Source organism: Martes martes, assembly GCF_963455335.1.
Source record: "Martes martes genome assembly, chromosome: 2".
In the NCBI taxonomy this organism is placed as follows: Eukaryota; Metazoa; Chordata; class Mammalia; order Carnivora; family Mustelidae; genus Martes; species Martes martes.
The window spans coordinates 160,155,059-160,173,879 of record NC_137889.1 but is presented as its reverse complement, the minus strand read 5'-3'; the positions used below and the strand labels follow the sequence as shown (position 1 = coordinate 160,173,879).

The 18,821-nt window shown below is 37.0% G+C and overlaps 1 protein-coding gene across 2 annotated transcripts in view; it reads right to left on the bottom strand.

Annotated features, from left to right (window-relative positions):
* Positions 1-18,821, bottom strand: part of TBC1D19 (TBC1 domain family member 19) — a 161,249-nt gene that overhangs the window by 69,397 nt on the left and 73,031 nt on the right. For both annotated transcript variants that reach the window (XR_013966477.1, XM_080797659.1), the window contains exons 10-11: positions 17,435-17,473; positions 14,609-14,721 (exon numbers count right to left, since the gene is read on the bottom strand). Coding sequence is in view for 1 of the 2 variants with exons in the window: in XM_080797659.1 (XP_080653785.1) it covers positions 14,609-14,721; positions 17,435-17,473 (152 nt within the window). In the remaining variant the exon portion in view is untranslated. The remainder of the gene's footprint in view (positions 1-14,608; positions 14,722-17,434; positions 17,474-18,821) is intronic.

The following is an 18,821-nucleotide window of genomic DNA, read 5'->3' as shown; positions in this document are numbered from 1 at the left end:
TTCTTCAAAACAAAGGGGTTGTTTGATTCTTGTTTATGGTATACATTGACAAATTTTTAAAAAATTCCTCATGGCTTTGGGTTTCCTTCCTTGCCTTAGGTAAGGCATCCTACCACATATTTATACAAATATTTTTCTGTTTTTTTTTCTAAAATTGCCATTTTTTACTTGAATATTTATAATCTTCCTGAAACTTATTTTTATATGTCATAAGCAAAGTTTTCTTTTTCATAAGCATATGTTTTCTTTCAGGAAGATGGTTAATTATCAGTATCATTTATTAAATAAACCATACATTTCCAGTTGAAATAAAACTTTATTACTTCTCTATTGGAAATAGACAAATTCAGCAGGCAAAAAAATCAGTAAAGGATAAAATTGATCACAACACTATTAACTGGATATAATGGAAATCTATACATTACTTCATCCAACAACAGCAGAATACATATGCTTCTCAAGCTCACACGAACCATTCATCAAGACAGATCAATTCTGGGTCATAAAGTATCCTTAACAAATTTAAAAGAATGAAAATCACACAATGTCTGCTCTCAGAACACACTAGAATTAAACTAGAAATCAGTAACAGAAAGATAATGGAAAATGACTGAATACTTGAACATTAAACAACATATACACATGGGTCAAATAAGAACTCTCAAGAAAAATTTAAAATATTTTCAACTAAATGAAAATGAAAACAACTTAAGAAAATTTGTGGGATGCACTTAAAGTAGTGCTTAAAGATAAATTTATAAAAGCACTGAATGAATACATTAGAAAACAAGAAAAATCTAAAATCAATATCTAGGTTTCTACCTTAGGAAACTAGAAAAAGAAAAGCAAATTAAGTTCAGAGTTAAGTAGTAAAAAGCAATCATAATATTTAGAGCAGAAATAAATGAATTGAAAACAGAAAGTCAGTAGAGAAAAATTGTCAAAACCAGACTGGTTCCGGGGCACCTGGTTGGCTCAGTCGGGCAAACATCCAACTCTTGGTTTCAGCTCAGGTCATGATCTCACAGTCAAGGGATCAAGCCCCATGTTGGGCTCTGTGCTCAGTGGGGAGTCTGCTTGAGATTCTCTCTCTCTCCCTCTTTACACCTCTCCTACTCACACATGTGCATGAATGTGCTCTCTCTCTCTCTCTCTCAAATAAATACAATCTTAAAAAAAAAAGAAAAGAAAAGGGTGCCTGGGTGGCTCAGGGGGTTAAGCCTCTGCTTTCGGCTCAGGTCATAATCTCAGGGTCCTGGGATCGAGTCTCGCATTGGGCTCTCTGCTCAGCAGGGAGCCTGCTTCCTTCTCTCTCTCTCTGACTGTCTCTCTGCCTACTTGTGATCTCTCTGTCAAATAAATAAATCTTAAAAAAAAAAAAAAAAGAAAAGAAAAGCTGGTTCTTTGAAAAGATCAATAAAACAGGAACCTCTAGCCAGACTAAGAAAAAAAGAGAGAGAACACAAACCACTAATATTGGAAATGAAAGTGGGGACATCACTATAGATCCTGTGGACATTAAAAGGATAATTAAGGAATACTATAAACAACTGTATAACCATAAATTTGATAACCTAGGTGACATGGATAAATTATATGAAGTACACAATTTGCCAAAATTCACACAAAAAGAAATAGACAATCCAAATAGGTCTATAACTGTTAAAAGTAATTGATTCAATAATGGATAACCTTCCAAAACAGACAACACTAAGCCCTGAGGGGTTCCCTACCAAACATTTAAGAAAGAAATTCTACCAATCCTCTACAATTTCTGTCAGAAAACAGAAGTAGGGGAATACTTCTTAACTCATCCTGTAAGGTCAGCATTACTCTAATACCAAAAACAACATAAGAAAAGAAAAACACACCAATATCACTTACGGACATAGAAAAAAAAATCTTCAACAAAATATTAGCAAAACTGGGGCGCCTGGGTGGCTCAGTGGGTTAAAGCCTCTGCCTTTGGCTCAGGTCATGATCTCAGGGTCCTGGGATCGAGTCCTGCATCGGGCTCTCTGCTCAGCAGGGAGCCTGCTTCCTCCTCTCTCTCTGCCTGCCTCTCTGCCTACTTGTGATCTTTCTCTGTCAAATAAATAAATAAAATCTTAAAAAAAAATAAAAAAAAATATTAGCAAAACTGAATCCAACAATGTATAAAAAGAATTGCACACCATGACCACTTGGGCTTTACCAAGGGTCTATAAAATTGGTTCAACATTTGAAAATCAATAAATGTAATCTATCACATCAATGGATTAAAAAGAAAAATAACATGATTATATCAATAGATAAAGGAAAGCATTTGATAAAATCCAGCACCCACTTATAATAAAAACCTTCATAAATTAGAATCAGAACTTCCTCAACTTGATAAAGAATACCTATAAAAAACTTATAGCTACTGTTAATCCTTATGCTGAGAAACTCAAAGTTTTCCTCCTAAAATTAAGTACAAGGCAAGGGTGTCCCCTCTCACCACCATTTTCAATATCAGGATGGAAGTTCTAGCTAGTGCAGTAAGACAAGAAAAGTAAATAAAAGCTACACAGATTGACAATGAAGAAATAAAACTGTCTTTGTTTGCAAATGATATGACTGTCTATGTTGAAAATCCCAAAAATTTAACAAAAAAACCCCACCTGGAACTAACAAGAAATTATAGCAAGGTTGCAAGATAAAAAGGTTAATATACAAAAGCCAATCACTTTCCTATACACAAGCAATGAACAAGGGGAATTTGAACTTAAAAAACACAACGTCATATACATTAGTCCCCGAAGAATAACTTCAACTTAGGTATAAACCTAACAAAATATGTATAAGAGCTATATGAGCAAAACCACAAAATTCTGATGAATGAAATCAAAGAAAAATTGAATAAGTGGAGAGATACTCTATGTTCAATATTGTCAAGATCAAGATGTGCATTCTTCCTAACTTGATTTATAGATTCAATGCAATCCCAATCAAAATCCCAGAAAGTAATTTTATGGATATCAACAAACTAATTCTAAAGTTTATGTCAAGAGGTAAAACCCAAAATAGCCAACACAGTATCGAAATAGAAGGAAAAGATTTTAAAGTCTATATCAAGAGGTAAAAGACCCAGAATAACCAATACGATATTGAATAACAACAAAGTTAGAGGACTGATGTTACTGAACTTCAAGACTTACTATAAAATTATAGTAATCAAAATGTATAAGCCTGATGATTCACAGACCTGTACCCCTGGGGCAAATAATACATTATATGTTAATCAAAATAACTTTTAAAAATTATAGTAATCAAGGCAATATGGTATTGGCATAAGAACAGATAATAAATCAATGGGACAAAATACAGACTCCAGAAATAGACCTACATAAATATAGTCAACTGATCTTTGATGAAAGAGCAAAGAAAATATGAGGGAGTGAAAAAAACGAGAAAACAATCTTTATGAAAAATGATGGAATAAGTGGACATCCACATATAAAAAAGTTAATCTAGATAAAGAATTTATACCCTTCATAAAAATTAACTCAAAATGGATTACAGACCTAAGTGTAAAGTGCAAAACTGTAAAACTCATAGGAGAAAACCGAGATGACCTTAGGTATGGTGATGCCTTTATAGATATAATATCAAAGACATGATTAATAAAAAGAAAATGGATAAGCTTGCTGCATTAAAATTAAACAAACACTTGTGCTCTGCAGAAGACAATGTCAAGAGAATGAGAAAACAAGACACAGATCAGGAGAAAATATTTGTAGGATACATCTGATAGGGGCGCTTGCGTGGCTCAGTCATTAAGCGTCTCCCTTTGGCTCAGGGCGTGATCCTGGGATCCTGGGATCCAGCCCCACAATGGGTTCCCTGCTTGTCGGAAAGCCTGCTTCTCCCTCTCCCATTCCCCTTGCTTGTGTTCCCTCTCTCACTGTCTTTCTCTCTCTGTCAAATAAATTTTCAAAATTAAAAAAAATACAACTGATAAAGGACCGTTATCCAAAATATACAAAGAACTCTTAAAACTCAACAATACAAAAACAAACTAAAAAATGGGCTAAAGAGACCTTTACAGACACCTCAACAAAGAAGATGTACAGTTGTCAAACGAGCATATGAAAAGATGCTCCACATCATATGTCATCAGGGAAATGCAAATTAAAACAACAAAATACCACTACACATCTACTGGAATTACCCACACCTGGAACACTGACAATACCAAATGCGGAGGAGATGGAGAAATAAGAACTCATGTTCATTGATGACTGCAGTGCAGAATGGTACAGCCCCTTTGGAAGACAATTTGGTGGTTTCTTACGAGACTAAATATTCTATTACCATATAATCCAGCAAGTTTTCTCCTTAGTTTTTACACAAAGGAGTTGAAAATTTATGTCCACATAAAACCTTGCACACTCATGTTTATAGCAGCTTTATTCACAGTTGCCAAAAGTTGAAAGCAACCAAGATGTCCTTCAGTAGGTTAATGGATAAACTGTGGTATGTCCAGACAATGGAATATTATTCAGCATTAAAAAGAAATGAACCGGGGGGAGGAGTCAAGATGGCAGAGAAGTAGCAGGCTGAGACTACATCAGGTAGCAGGAGATCAGCTAGATAGCTTATCAAACCATTGCAAACACCTACAAATCCAAGGGGAGATCGAAGAGAAGAAGAACAGCAATTCTAGAAACAGAAAATCAACCACTTTATGAAAGGTAGGACCGGCGGAGAAGTGAATCCAAAGCAACGGGAAGACAGACCGCGGGGGGAGGGGCCAGCTCCCGGCAAGCGGCGGAGCAACAGAGCACTAAATCAGGACTTTTAAAAGTCTGCTCCACGGAGGGACATCGCTCCAGAGGCTAAACCGGGGTGAAGCCCACGCGGTGTCAGCATGGCCTCAGGTCCCGCAGAGTCACAGAAGGATCGGGGGTGTCTGAGTGTCGCAGAGCTTGCAGATATTAGACCGGGGAAGCTGGCTACAGAGACAGAGCCGAGGAGTGAGCTCCCATCTTGGGGTTACCTTGAACCGGTCACAGGCTGGGTGAGCTCGGAGCGTGGCCAGAGGCCAGGGAGACAGGAGTGATTGGACTCTTTTCTCTGAGGGCACACTGAGGAGTGGGGCCCTGAGCTCTCGGCTCCTCTGGGCCGGAGACTGGGAGGCCGTCATTTTCATTCCCATCCTCCAGAACTCTACGGAAAGCGTTCAGGGGACAAAAGCTCCCGAAAGCGGACCCGAGCGGATTACTTAGCCCCGGCCCCTGGTAGGGGCGGTGCAATTCTGCCTTGGGCAAAGACACTTGAGAATCACTACAACAGGCCCCTCCCCCAGAAGATCAACAAGAAACCCATCCAAAACCAACTTCAGTCACCAAGAACAGCGGAATTCCACAGCAGGAGAAAGCAAATCTTATCTGGACAAAATGACAAGGCGGAAAAACTCACCTCAAAAAAAAGAACAAGAGGCCGTACCAAAGGCTGGAGACCTAATCAATACGGACATAGGTAACATGACAGATCTAGAGTTCAGAATGACAATTCTCAAGGTTCTAGCCGGGCTCGAAAAAGGCATAGAAGATAATAGAGAAGCCCTCTCCGGAGAGATAAAAGCCCTTTCTGGAGAAATAAAAGAACTAAAATCTAACCAAGTTGAAATCAAAAAAGCTATTAATGAGGTGCAATCAAAAATGGAAGCTCTCACTGCCAGGATAAATGAGGCAGAAGAAAGAATTAGTGACATAGAAGACCAAATGACAGAGAATAAAGAAGCTGAGCAAAAGAGAGACAAACAAATACTGGACCACGAGGAGAGAATTCGAGAGATAAGCGACACCATAAGACGACACAACATTAGAATAATTGGGATTCCAGAAGAAGAAGAAAGAGAGAGGGGAGCAGAAGGTATATTGGAGACAATTATTGGAGAGAATTTCCCTAATATGGCAAAGGGAACAAACATCAAAATCCAGGAAATGCTAAGAACGCCCCTCAAAATCAATAAAAATAGGTCCACACCTCGTCACCTGATAGTAAAATTTACAAGTCTTAGCGACAAAGAGAAAATCCTGAAAGCAGCCTGGGAAAAGAAGTCTGTAACATACAAGGGTAAAAACATTAGATTGGCAGCGGACCTATCCACAGAGACCTGGCAGGCCAGAAAGAACTGGCATGATATATTCAGAGCACTAAACGAGAAAAACATGCAGCCAAGAATACTATATCCGGCTAGGCTATCATTGAAAATAGAAGGAGAGACAAAGAGCTTCCAGGACAAACAAAAGCTGAAAGAATTTGCAAACACCAAACCAGCTCTACAGGAAATATTGAAAGGGGTCCTCTAAGCAAAGAGAGACCCTAAAAGTAGTAGATCAGAAAGAAACAGAGACAATATACAGTAACAGTCACCTTACAGGCAATACAATGGCACTAAATTCATATCTCTCAATAGTTACCCTGAATGTTAATGGGCTAAATGCCCCAATCAAAAGACACACGGTATCAGAATGGATAAAAAAACAAAACCCATCAATATGCTGCCTACAAGAAACTCATTTTAGACCCGAAGACACCTCCAGATTTAAAGTGAGGGGGTGGAAAACAATGCACCATGCTAATGGACATCAGAAGAAAGCTGGGGTGGCAATCCTTATATCAGATCAATTAGATTTTAAGCCAAAGACTATAATAAGAAATGAGGAAGGACACTATATCATACTCAAAGGGTCTGTCCAACAAGAAGACCTAGCAATCTTAAATATCTATGCCCCTAACGTGGGAGCAGCCAACTATATAAACCAATTAATAACAAAATCAAAGAAATACATCGACAGTAATACAATAATAGCAGGGGACTTTAAGACTCCCCTCACTGAAATGGACAGATCATCTAAGCAAAAGATCAACAAGGAAATAAAGGCCTTAAATGACACACTGGACCAGATGGACATCACAGATATATTCAGAACATTCCACCCCAAAGCAACAGAATATACATTCTTCTCTAATGCACATGGAACATTCTCCAGAATAGACCACATCCTGGGTCATAAATCAGGTCTCAATCTGTACCAATAGATTGAGATCTTTCCCTGCATATTTTCAGACCACAATGCTCTGAAGCTAGAACTCAATCACAAGAGGAAATTTGGAAAGAATGCAAATACATGGAGACTAAACAGCATCCTTCTAAAAAATGAATGGGTCAACCAGGAAATTAAAGAAGAATTGAAAAAATTCATGGAAACAAATGATAATGAAAACCCAACGGTTCAAAATCTGTGGGACACAACAAAGGCAGTCCTGAGAGGAAAATATATAGTGGTGCAAGCCTTTCTCAAGAAACAAGGTAGGTCTCAAATACACAACCTAAACCTACACCTGAAGGAGCTGGAGAGAGAACAACAAAGAAAGCCTAAACCTAGCAGGAGAAGAGAAATCATAAAGATCAGAGCAGAAATCAATGAAATAGAAACTAAAAAAACAATAGAACAAATCAACAAAACTAGGAGCTGGTTCTTTGAAAGAATTAATAAGATTGATAAGCCCCTGGCCAGACTTATCAAAAAGAAAAGAGAAAGGACGCAAATAAATAAAATCATGAATGAAAGAGGAGAGATCACAACCAACACCAAAGAAATACAAACAATTATAAGAACATACTACGAGCAACTCTACGGCAACAAATTTGAGAATCTGGAAGAAATGGATACATTTCTAGAGATGTATAAACTACCACAACTGAACCAGGAAGAAATAGATAACCTGAACAGACCCATAACCAGTAAGGAGATTGAAACAGTCATCAAAAATCTCCAAACAAACAAAAGTCCAGGACCAGACGGCTTCCCAGGGGAATTCTACCAAACATTTAAAGAAGAATTAATTCCTATTCTCCTGAAACTGTTCCAAAAAATAGAAATGGAAGGAAAACTTCCAAACTCATTTTATGAGGCCAGCATCACCTTGATCCCAAAACCAGACAAGGATCCCACCAAAAAAGAGAATTACAGACCAATATCCTTGATGAACACAGATGCGAAAATTCTCACCAAAATACTGGCCAATAGGATCCAACAATACATTAAAAGGATTATTCACCACGACCAAGTGGGATTTATTCCAGGGCTGCAAGGTTGGTTCAATATCCGCAAATCCATCAATGTGATACAATACATTAATAAAAGAAAGAGTAAGAACCATATGATACTCTCAATAGATGCTGAAAAAGCGTTTGACAAAGTGCAGCATCCCTTCCTGATTAAAACTCTTCAAAGTGTAGGGATAGAAGGCACATACCTCAATATTATCAAACCCATCTATGAAAAACCCACCGCAAATATCATTCTCAATGGAGAAAAACTGAAAGCTTTTCCGCTAAGGTCAGGAACACGGCAGGGATGTCCGTTATCACCACTGCTGTTCAACATAGAACTAGAAGTCCTAGCCTCAGCAATCAGACAACAAAAAGAAATTAAAGGCATCCAAATTGGCAAAGAAGAAGTCAAACTCTCACTCTTTGCAGATGATATGATACTATATGTGGAAAACCCAAAAGGCTCCACTCCAAAACTGCTAGAACTTATACAGGAATTCAGTAAAGTGTCAGGATATAAAGTCAATGCACAGAAATCAGTCGCATTTCTTTACACTAACAACAAGACAGAAGAAAGAGAAATTGAGGAGTCAGTCCCATTTACAATTGCACCCAAAACCATAAGATACCTAGGAATAAATCTAACCAAAGAGGCAAAAAATCTATACTCAGAAAACTATAAAGTACTCATGAAAGAAATTGAGGAAGGCACAAAGAAATGGAAAAATATTCCATGCTCATGGATTGGAAGAACAAATATTGTGAAAATGTCTATTCTACCTAAAGCAATCTACACATTTAATGCAATCCCTATCAAAATCCCACCCATTTTTTTTTAAAGAAATAGAACAAATAATCCTAAAATTTATATGGAACCAGAAAAGACCTCGAATAGCCAAAGGAATATTGAAAAAGAAAGCCAAAGTCGGTGGCATCACAATTCCAGACTTCAAGCTCTATTACAAAGCTGTTATCATCAAGACAGTATGGTACTGGCACAAAAACAGACATAAAGACCAATGGAACAGAATAGAGAGCCCAGAAATAGACCCTCAACTCTATGGTCAATTAATCTTCGACAAAGCAGGAAAGAATATCCAATGACCTTACACCACACACGAAAATAGACTCAAAATGGATGAAGGACCTCAATGTGTGAAAGGAATCTATCAAAATCCTTGAGGAAAATGCAGGCAGCAACCTCTTCGACCTCCACCGCAGCAACTTCTTCCTAGGAACATCGCCAAAGGCAACAGAAGCAAGGGCAAAAATGAACTATTGGGATTTCATCAAGATCAAAAGCTTTTGCACAGCAAAGGAAACAGTGAACAAAACCAAAAGACAACTGACAGAATGGGAGAAGATATTTGCAAACGACATATCAGATAAAGGGCTAGTATCCAAAATCTATAAAGAGCTTATCAAACTCAATACCCAAAGAACAAATAATCCAGTCAAGAAATGGGCAGAGGACATGAACAGACATTTCTGCAAAGAAGACATCCAGATGGCCAACAGATACATGAAAAAATGCTCCACATCACTCGGCATCAGGGAAATACAAATCAAAACCACAATGAGATACCACCTCACACCAGTCAGAATGGCTAAAATTAACAAGTCACGAAATGACAGATGCTGGCGAGGATGCAGAGAGAGGGGAACCCTCCTACACTGTTGGTGGGAATGCAAGCTGGTGCAACCACTCTGGAAAACAGTGTGGAGTTTCCTCAAAAAACTGAAAATAGAGCTACCCTATGACCCAGCAATTGCACTACTGGGTATATATCCTAAAGATACAAATGTGGTGCTCCGAAGGGGCACGTGCACCCAAATGTTTATAGAAGCAATGTCCACAATAGCCAAACTGTGGAAAGAGCCTAGATGTCCATCAACAGATGAATGGATAAAGAAGAGGTGGTATATATACACAATGGAATAATATGCAGCCATCAAAAGACATGAAATCTTGCCATTTGTGACGACGTGGATGGAACTAGAGGGTATCATGCTTAGCGAAATAAGTCAATCGGAGAAAGACAACTATCATATGATCTCTTTGATATGAGGAAGTGGAGATGCAAGGCGGGGGGGGTTGGGGGGAGGTAGGAAAAGAAAAAATGAAAAGATGGGATTGGGAGGGAGACAAACCATAAAAGACTCAATCTCAAGAAACAGACTGAGGGTTGCGGGGGGGAGAGGGGACGGGAGAGGGTGGTGGGGAAATGGACATTGGGGAGGGTATGGGCTATGATGAGTGCTGTGAAATGTGTAAACCTGACGATTCACAGACCTGTACCCCTGGGGATAAAAATACATTATATGTTTATTAAAATAAAACAATTAAAAAAAAAAGAAAGAAAAACATGGGTAGGAGAGTTGAAATTATAACATGTGATGGTGATTAAGGGATTATTTTTATATTGATAGTTTAATTTTAGTCTATAAAATACATAAGCATTTATAAAGTGCAATGCTTACCAATAATACAACAGGATATTCTTAAAGATTGTTTTGTATAAGCTCCAGTAATGTAGATATTTAAGAGTAATAAATTATAATTATAAAAAGCAATCTCTGAAAAAAAAAGTAGCTCAAGTTTTTAGTATCAGAGAATATTTAAAGTTTAGTATATACATTTGTTTGGTATTTTATGCAGACTTACACTACCTCTTTAAAGAAAAAAAGGAAATGTACTTTCAGGAAATGAAAGACCTCAAAGAACATTCCTAACATTTTATATAGTTCATTAAACATCTAGACACAGTACAAGATACTGACATTCACAGATGGTGAAGAGAAAAAAAAAAACCTCTGTCCTCAGCACTCAACTTAGAAAGAGCGGCGGCCAAATAGAGTAAGTATGGTACATTTTCCTCTGTCTTTAGGCCTTTGCTCCTCCTGCCTTGGTTATGAAAAGAGAAACAAGTATCTAACTGTAATGGTGATGGAACTGGGAGAAGGCAAGGGAGAGGAGAGAATGTAGGAAAGCTTCTCAGAAAAGAGGATGGAATAAGCTGTATTTGAAAAATAAGTAGGAGTCTCCAAGCAGACAAAAGTCTGAGTAGGTTTTTTTTTGCCTCGTGAAAGAGAAATAATAGAGCATCTCTTGAAGGACCACAAACAAATCGAGATAAAGACTGTGCCTTTTCTTTTAGACATCATGAGTCTGGCATACTTTCCGAACACATATTGGTGGTTTTTTGTTTGTTTGTTCGTTTTGTTTTGTTTTTAAGATTTTACTTATTTATCTGAGAGAGAGAAGACAAGCAGGGGGAAGAGCAGAGGAAGAGGGGCAAGCAGACTTCCCACTGAGCAGGGAGCCTGACTCAGGGCTTCATTCCAGGACCCTGAGATCATGACCTGAGCCAAAGGCAGATGCTTAACCAATTGAGCCACCCAGGCAGCCCCACATATTGGAGTTCTGCAGGAACTGGAAATAAAAGTTTTAGGCTTATGAGAGAGCTTGGTTGAACACAGAGTCAAAGCCATTAGGGAGTAAATGACTTGTGGATGAGACAGTCCAAAAAACATGTACAGAATGAAAAGAGGATCAAAATGGAATTCTTAAAAATGCAAGCCCTTAAGGTCTAAAAAAGGAACTCAAATGGGCATGGAAAAAAAGGGGAACAAGAAATTGAAGAACTAAGAAAACAGGGCAAAGTAAATTAAGAGACCAAAATTATTTCAAGGGCAGAGTAGGCAAGAGTATCAAATGCAGTAGACATAAAGACTAAAATGTGTCCACTGTTTCTTGGTGACTTTAGCTAGGGTGGTTATAGTCATATCGTGGGGTGTATGCCAGGACTATGGAAGACTGTGAACAGGTGTTAATGCAGTTAAGTCTACAGGTTTGGTAGAAGAAATCTGAATGAGTTTCTTAGGATGATTTCTGTTTTCTCTGGGTAGGAGAAGGTAAGGTGTTTTGCTAAGACTCTAAAAAGAAGTGAGAGTGAAGTGAGAGTGAAGATTAGAAACAGGCACTGTGAAGACTAATTGAGCTGATGAGGAAAATCTAGGAAGCTCAGGAGTTGTTGTGGACTTGTGTAAAGTTGTGGGGAACTTTATGAACTCACTAAAGAAAATGTTAAATATTAATACTAGTCCTGGCTATTTTATCAGTAAGGGAGTACCTAGAGCAAAGTATAGAAAAATTTTCTGCATTCTTTAATTAGCAAATTGAAATTAAGCAAAAAGTTTAAAATCTGAATAATGTTTATTAAAGATAGATATTTTTATATATACCTAGAGATTTGCATAAAAGAAAGTATATAAAAGCAATCCTTTTAAACATATCACATATTTTCTTGATAAGAGAAACAATCAATGTTTCTAGTAATGTTCTAGTGAAATAAATTAATTATTAGGAACTTAAACCATTATATCCAGACTTTCTGTTGAGATAAGATTTTTTATAATATCCTTATGGGCGTGAAATGTGAAATATTCCACTTAACTAACTCCTTAAGTATGAAGCATTTGTATGTGTAGCTTATTTTAAGTGATTGAAAAGCAATTGAACAAAAAGTTCTGGGTCAGTATTCTTATTAAGAAGCAACCATTCTCCCTCTCTTTCCCCCCCTTCACCCTCTAATGTATTACCTACAACCATTATTTTGGAACTGTTTGTTCCAGTTTGTTAAGGTCATACTTTTACAGCTGAAAATAAGTGTAAGTGAAGGAAAGTGTTTTATTCAATAAAATCAAAACTGTTTTTCTGATAATATTAATTTCTATTTACAAACTTGCCATTTTGCATTTAAAAATTAGGATGACCATTAGCTCTAAAACTCAAGTGTAAAAACTGCCTTTGTATATTATAATAAACAATCATTATCTAGGATTACTACTTTTATTCTAGATTGATACTTCTGGAAAAATTCTAAATTTGTTTCTAAATAGTAGCAGTTTGTTCCTCTGGAGAGACAGATTTTATTACTGTAGCTCCTGATTAGGGAACATGGGAGTTCATCTACATCATTAGATCAGAACAAGAGTTACCATCTTTTCTCCAAGTGTTGATACACTCACAAAAATATGCCCAATATACACTCAACATCTATTCTGTAAACTGTTACTTCTAGTGTGACCACAAAAGACCAGCAATATCATTTCTTATTTCAAAACTTCTCTGAAATAAATCACAATGTTTATTCTTTCAAAAAGGAAGAGAATAATTTTTGACAGTGCTGTTCATGGAAGGAGATTTAAGACACATATACACACAAGCGCACAAGTATATATATAATTTGCAAAAGTTAGAGGTGTAGTTTTTATAATATTAATAATATTTAATTTTCTTAACTGCATTATTATAAATTATAATTAGTTGTAACATAATAAATACAACATGTAAGTATTATTATATTACTATCATTAACGGTGATCATTTGTGTCAGGCACTGTGTTAAAAGACTAACATACATCATTTCATTTAACTACCACCACTCTATGATATAAATATTATTTCCTATATATAAGTATGGGTAAATTGAAGTTTCAAGAAATTTAACTTGCTCAATGGCTCATTTCAAATAAGTTTAGTAAGCTAGGAGTTGAAACCTGGTCCATAAGATCCCAAAACCCATGTTTTTAAGGCCTAGGCTAGGGAAGTATTAGTTTGCTATTTATTAAAATCTTTAAGTAGATGGATTATTTGATCAATGGGCTTAAAGTAAAAAAAAAAAAGAAAAGAAAGAAAGAAATTTTTTTTTCAAAAGGAATTAATATCGGGGCGCCTGGGTGGCTCAGTGGGTTAAAGCCTCTGCCTTCGGCTCGGGTCATGATCCCAGGGACCTGGGATCAAGCCCTGCATCGGGCCCCTCATCAGGCTCTCTGCTCAGCAGGGAGCCTGCTTCCTCCTCTCTCTGCCTGTCTCTCTGCCTACTTGTGATCTCTGTCTGTCAAATAAATAAATAAATAAATCTTTAAGGAAAAAAAAAGGAATTAATATCTTATATAATTTTTCCTTATTGACTCTATTACCAGTCTGTTGGTGATTTCTCTTCATATTCATTCTATTTCCTAAAATAAAATGTTCCTATACTTAGAAAAATAATATTCCTATATCATATATCACTTTTTAGAACCATAAAAATAGTAATATGTTTCAAAAGTAACTGTAGGGAGAAAGGGCTCATTTACATGTACTGGGTGGTCCTTCTTTATTTCTCCTTAGTCTAACAACACAGTTCTACCAGATGTCTTCACTGACCTCTACTGGAGGACTCCATTTCTTACAATTTCATTTACTGGTTTTTGTAGCTTTAAGTTTAAAGTATACAACTAATTATCAATAACAAAAACTTCTATGTTAAGCACACAGTGATTAAATTCTGTTAATCTTTTCTTGGAACTCAAAACTACAGTGATTTTGAAAAATAAAAAAAGGAGTGAATACATTAGAATAAGAAACCACAGTAGAGAAAAAAGAAAACAAAAGTATTTCTATTTTGAATAATTGGTCACTGAAAAATAAATATTAATAGCTCAAATTTGGCCCATCCTTTTTCTTCTTACCTCCGGTTGACTGGAAATATTCAAAATGAGAGCCCATAATTCTGCTCTCAGTGCTGTGGGGCTTCCTTGTCTGATATACTGTTGAGCAGCAGCACTGTCTTGTTCTGCTAGAACTGCCAAAAGTATAGAAAAATCTCATTAGAAAATTCATAATTTAAGAAATAACACTGAAATACTTAATTAAAAATCTTTGAGGAAGTTAACATTTCATCTTTATATCTAACATTACATCATGTCTTGACAACCTTCTTTTACTCTCTGAATTTTGATGTGGCCCTGTTTACAGCCCTATACATGTCAAGCTTTAAATTCCCCCACCTCTTACCTAATCTGGTAAAAGTTTTTAAAGATTTTTTTTTTTTAATTTGACAGACAGAGATTATAAGTAGGCAGAGAGGCAGGCAGAGAGAGAGAGGAGGAAGCAGGCTCCCTGCTGAGCAGAGAGCCCGATGCGGAGCTCCATCCCAGGACCCTGGGATCATGACCTGAGCTGAAGGCAGAGGCCCCAACCCACTGAGCCACCTAGGCGCCCCTGGTAAAAGTTTTTAATATAGGGTGCCTGGGTGGCTCAGTGGGGGCACCTGGGTGGCTCAGTGGGTTAAAGCCTCTGCCTTCGGCTCAGGTCATGATCCCAGGGTCCTGGGATCGAGCCCCGCATCGGGCTCTCTGCTCAGCGGGGAGCCTGTTTCCTCCTCTCTGCCTGCCTCTCCGCCTACTTGTGATCTCTCTCTGTCAAATAAATAAATAAAAATCTTTAAAAAAAAAAGTTTTTAATATAGGTATCTGGAAATCAATTTGCTTTAACTATAGCTTGCTTATTTATTTATTTATTTATTTATTTATTGGTGGGTGCTCTGTCTTCATTTTTTTTTAATTTTATTTTTTCAGTGTTCCAGAATTCATTGTTTATGCACTATACCCAGCGCTCCGCGTAATAAGTGCCCTTCACAACACCAGGCCCTCCCAACCCCCCACACTCCTCCCCTCCAAAACCCTCAGTTTGTTTCTCAAAGTCCACAGTCTGTCATGGTTGTTTCCCCTTCCGATTTCCCCCAACTCACTTCTCTCCTTCACCCAATGTCCTCTGTGTTATTCCTTATGCTCCACAAGTAAGTGAAACCATATGATACTTGACTGTCTCTGCTTAACTTATTTCACTCAGCATAATCTCCTCCAGTCCCGTCCATGTTGATACAAAAGTTGGGTATTCATCCTTTCTGATGAAGGCTTAATACTCCATTGTATTTATGCACATATATAGTTAATCTTTGGATTCCATGATCAAGTAAAGTCATATTTACAAAAAACTCAAATTTCTTATGCATATTCTCTAAGTCATGGATGCTCTAGTATTTGGAAGTAGTATGGTATTTGAAGTATTATGGCTAAGAATTATAAAGGTGATGAGCACTGGGTATTATATGCAACTAATGAATCGTTGAATACTCCATCAGAAACTAATGATATATGTTGGCTAATTGAACATAATAAAAAAAGGAATTATATAGGATGTAAGATATCTATTAGATGATTTCTTAGCTACCTGCCAAACTCAACAGAAAAGAGAGATTTAAATAAAAAGAGGTAAAAAATAAAAGATCTGATAACCTTTAAGAAGCCCAAAAACTATTTGTAAGCAGCCAAGTATACAAAATTAATACATTATCCTGCTTTCATTTTCATTAATGAAAATATCAGCTATTAGGTCTGGAAATAAAGGCTCTCCCAAACAAGCAAAACAAAAAAAAGCAAAAAAAGATATTCCAGACAACTGCTGATATTTATCTAACATAATGTTTTCTTATTATTTTCTTCTTACTATTTTTTTAAAAGATTTTATTTATTTATTCATTTGTCAGAGAGAGAGAGAGAGAGAGCACGCGCACAAGCAGGCAGAGTGGCAGGCAGAGGTGGAGAGAGAAGCGGGCTCCCTACTGAGGAAGGAGCCCAATGCGAGACTTGATCCCAGGACCCTGAGATCATGACCTGAGCTGAAGGCAGCAGCTTAACCATCTAAGCCACCCAGGTGTTCCTCTTTTCTTCTTAAAAGGGAAAAAAAACTTATACTAAATGAAAATTACTTAACCTAAAGAAATAAAGGGACCATATAAAATAAAAAAAGCCAAGGCATATTCTTTAATTTGTAATTGTGTTTAATGCAAATGTCAAGCATATGAAGGAAAAATGATGAAGTCTGGAATAAATGTGATTTTGAAAACTGAACTAGTGAGTTTAGAATATGACAATACAAATGCTGTAGAAGGTACCTGTGACACAAAGACTTATCTGCACTTTGTATTTCAAAGACAAAACAAGATTTATAAAAACAAGGAAAAGAATCTTCAAAGGTGGGGAAAAATTATTCCCCAGAACACTAAGAGCTGCTTTGGTTATTAAGCCTTACCACTGTGAACAGTCATAGAGAAGCATGAAAGTTATAGTTTCTCCTGATGCAGGGGCATATTCCCATTAACACTAATGAGAAGTGTGTGGGCACATCAAAGAGAGAGCCTGCTTCTTTGATTTTAAAATGAAATTCTGTTGAATGGAATAAGCTAACATTCTTGAAGAATGTGTGTCTGCATTTATTATTTCATTTTTAGTGAGCCATCTGTGTACTTTTTTATCTAACATTTATTGATGAAGCGAAAATGACGCATTTCTCCTCTTTAAAAAGATTCCTATTATATTAACTACACAACTAAATATTACTCTTTTTAGATTTTTGACTTTTTAGAGATTGAATTTCAGTTGGAGGTACAGAATGCAGACATTTACTTCAGACTATTTCATTTTCAGAAAGTATAAGTATAATCAAAAGCTTACCTTTTTGCCCAATACGTACATGCTCATTTTCAAAAAGTTCTAAAAATGATAAAATAAAATTATTAGACACAAATATGATTAACCATGTTTAGAACAATATTAAGTATATTTCTGCTATTGATACTGTTTTAAAGCTAAATGGCTCTATGGAGAACTATAAGAATATATATCTTTAGGGGCGCCTGGGTGGCTCAGTGGGTTAAAGCCTCTGCCTTCAGCTCAGGTCATGATCCCAGGGTCCTGGGATCAAGCCCTGCATCGGGCTCTCTGCTCAGCGGGAAGCCTGCTTCCCTTCCTCTCTCTGGCTGCCTCTCCGCCTACCTGTGATCTCTGTCTGTCAAATAAACAAATAAAATCTTAAAAAAAAAAAAAAAAGAATGTATATCTTTATATGTAGAAAATCTTTTTTTAAGTTGTTTAAAGTTTATGGAAATTAAAAATGAGTTAAGAACATTTAATCAGAAAAAAAGGTGATAACTAATTTTCCTTTGTTAAAATAAAACAATATCTTTTCAGAACAGAAAAATGTCTACTCATCTTGACAGCTTCATTTGCAAAGCCCTACTTTTGCTCTCTAATCTGCCATGACAGCATAGCTAAAAAAAGCCTTAATGTTATCATAGGTAAAATCCCACTATACAAATGCCATTTTAAAAGATTATATTGGAAAAACAAAGACTTACTTTTAAAAAATAAAAGGTTTTATTTATTTATTCATTTTGAGAGAGATAGAGAGCAAGCAAGCACAAGAGAGCAGGGGGAGGGGCGGGGGAGAGGGAGAGAGAAAATCTCAAACAGACTCCATGCTGAGCTCAGAGCCCAATGTGGGGCTGGATCCCATGATTCTGGAGATCATGACTTGAGCCAAAGTCAAGAGTCAGGTGCTTAACCAACTGAGCCACCCAGGCACCCCAAAGATTTGCTTTTAAAGTACCAATCATAATGGGAAAAGACTCAATAAATGAGAGCACATTAAAAAAGAAAAAAACTTCTATTCATCAAAAGACACCATTGTGGGGCACCTGGGTGGCTCAGTGGGTTAAAGCCTCTGCCTTTGGCTCGGGTCATGATCCCAGGATCCTGGGATCGAGCCCCACATCAGGCTTTCTGCTTAGCAGGGAGCCTGCTTCCTCCCTCTCTCTCTCTCTCTGCCTGCCTCTCTGCCTACTTGTGATCTCTATCTGTCAAATAAATAAATAAAATCTTTAAAAACAAACAAACAAAACAAAAGACACCATTGAGAGTCAAAAGGTATGCCGTAGAGTGGGGAACTGTATCTGCAATGCATATACCTGACAAAGGACTTGTATCTTGAACATGTAAAGAACTCCTGGTAAAGATAGACGACTATCTGACAAAATAGGCAAAACAAGCGAACAGGTTATTT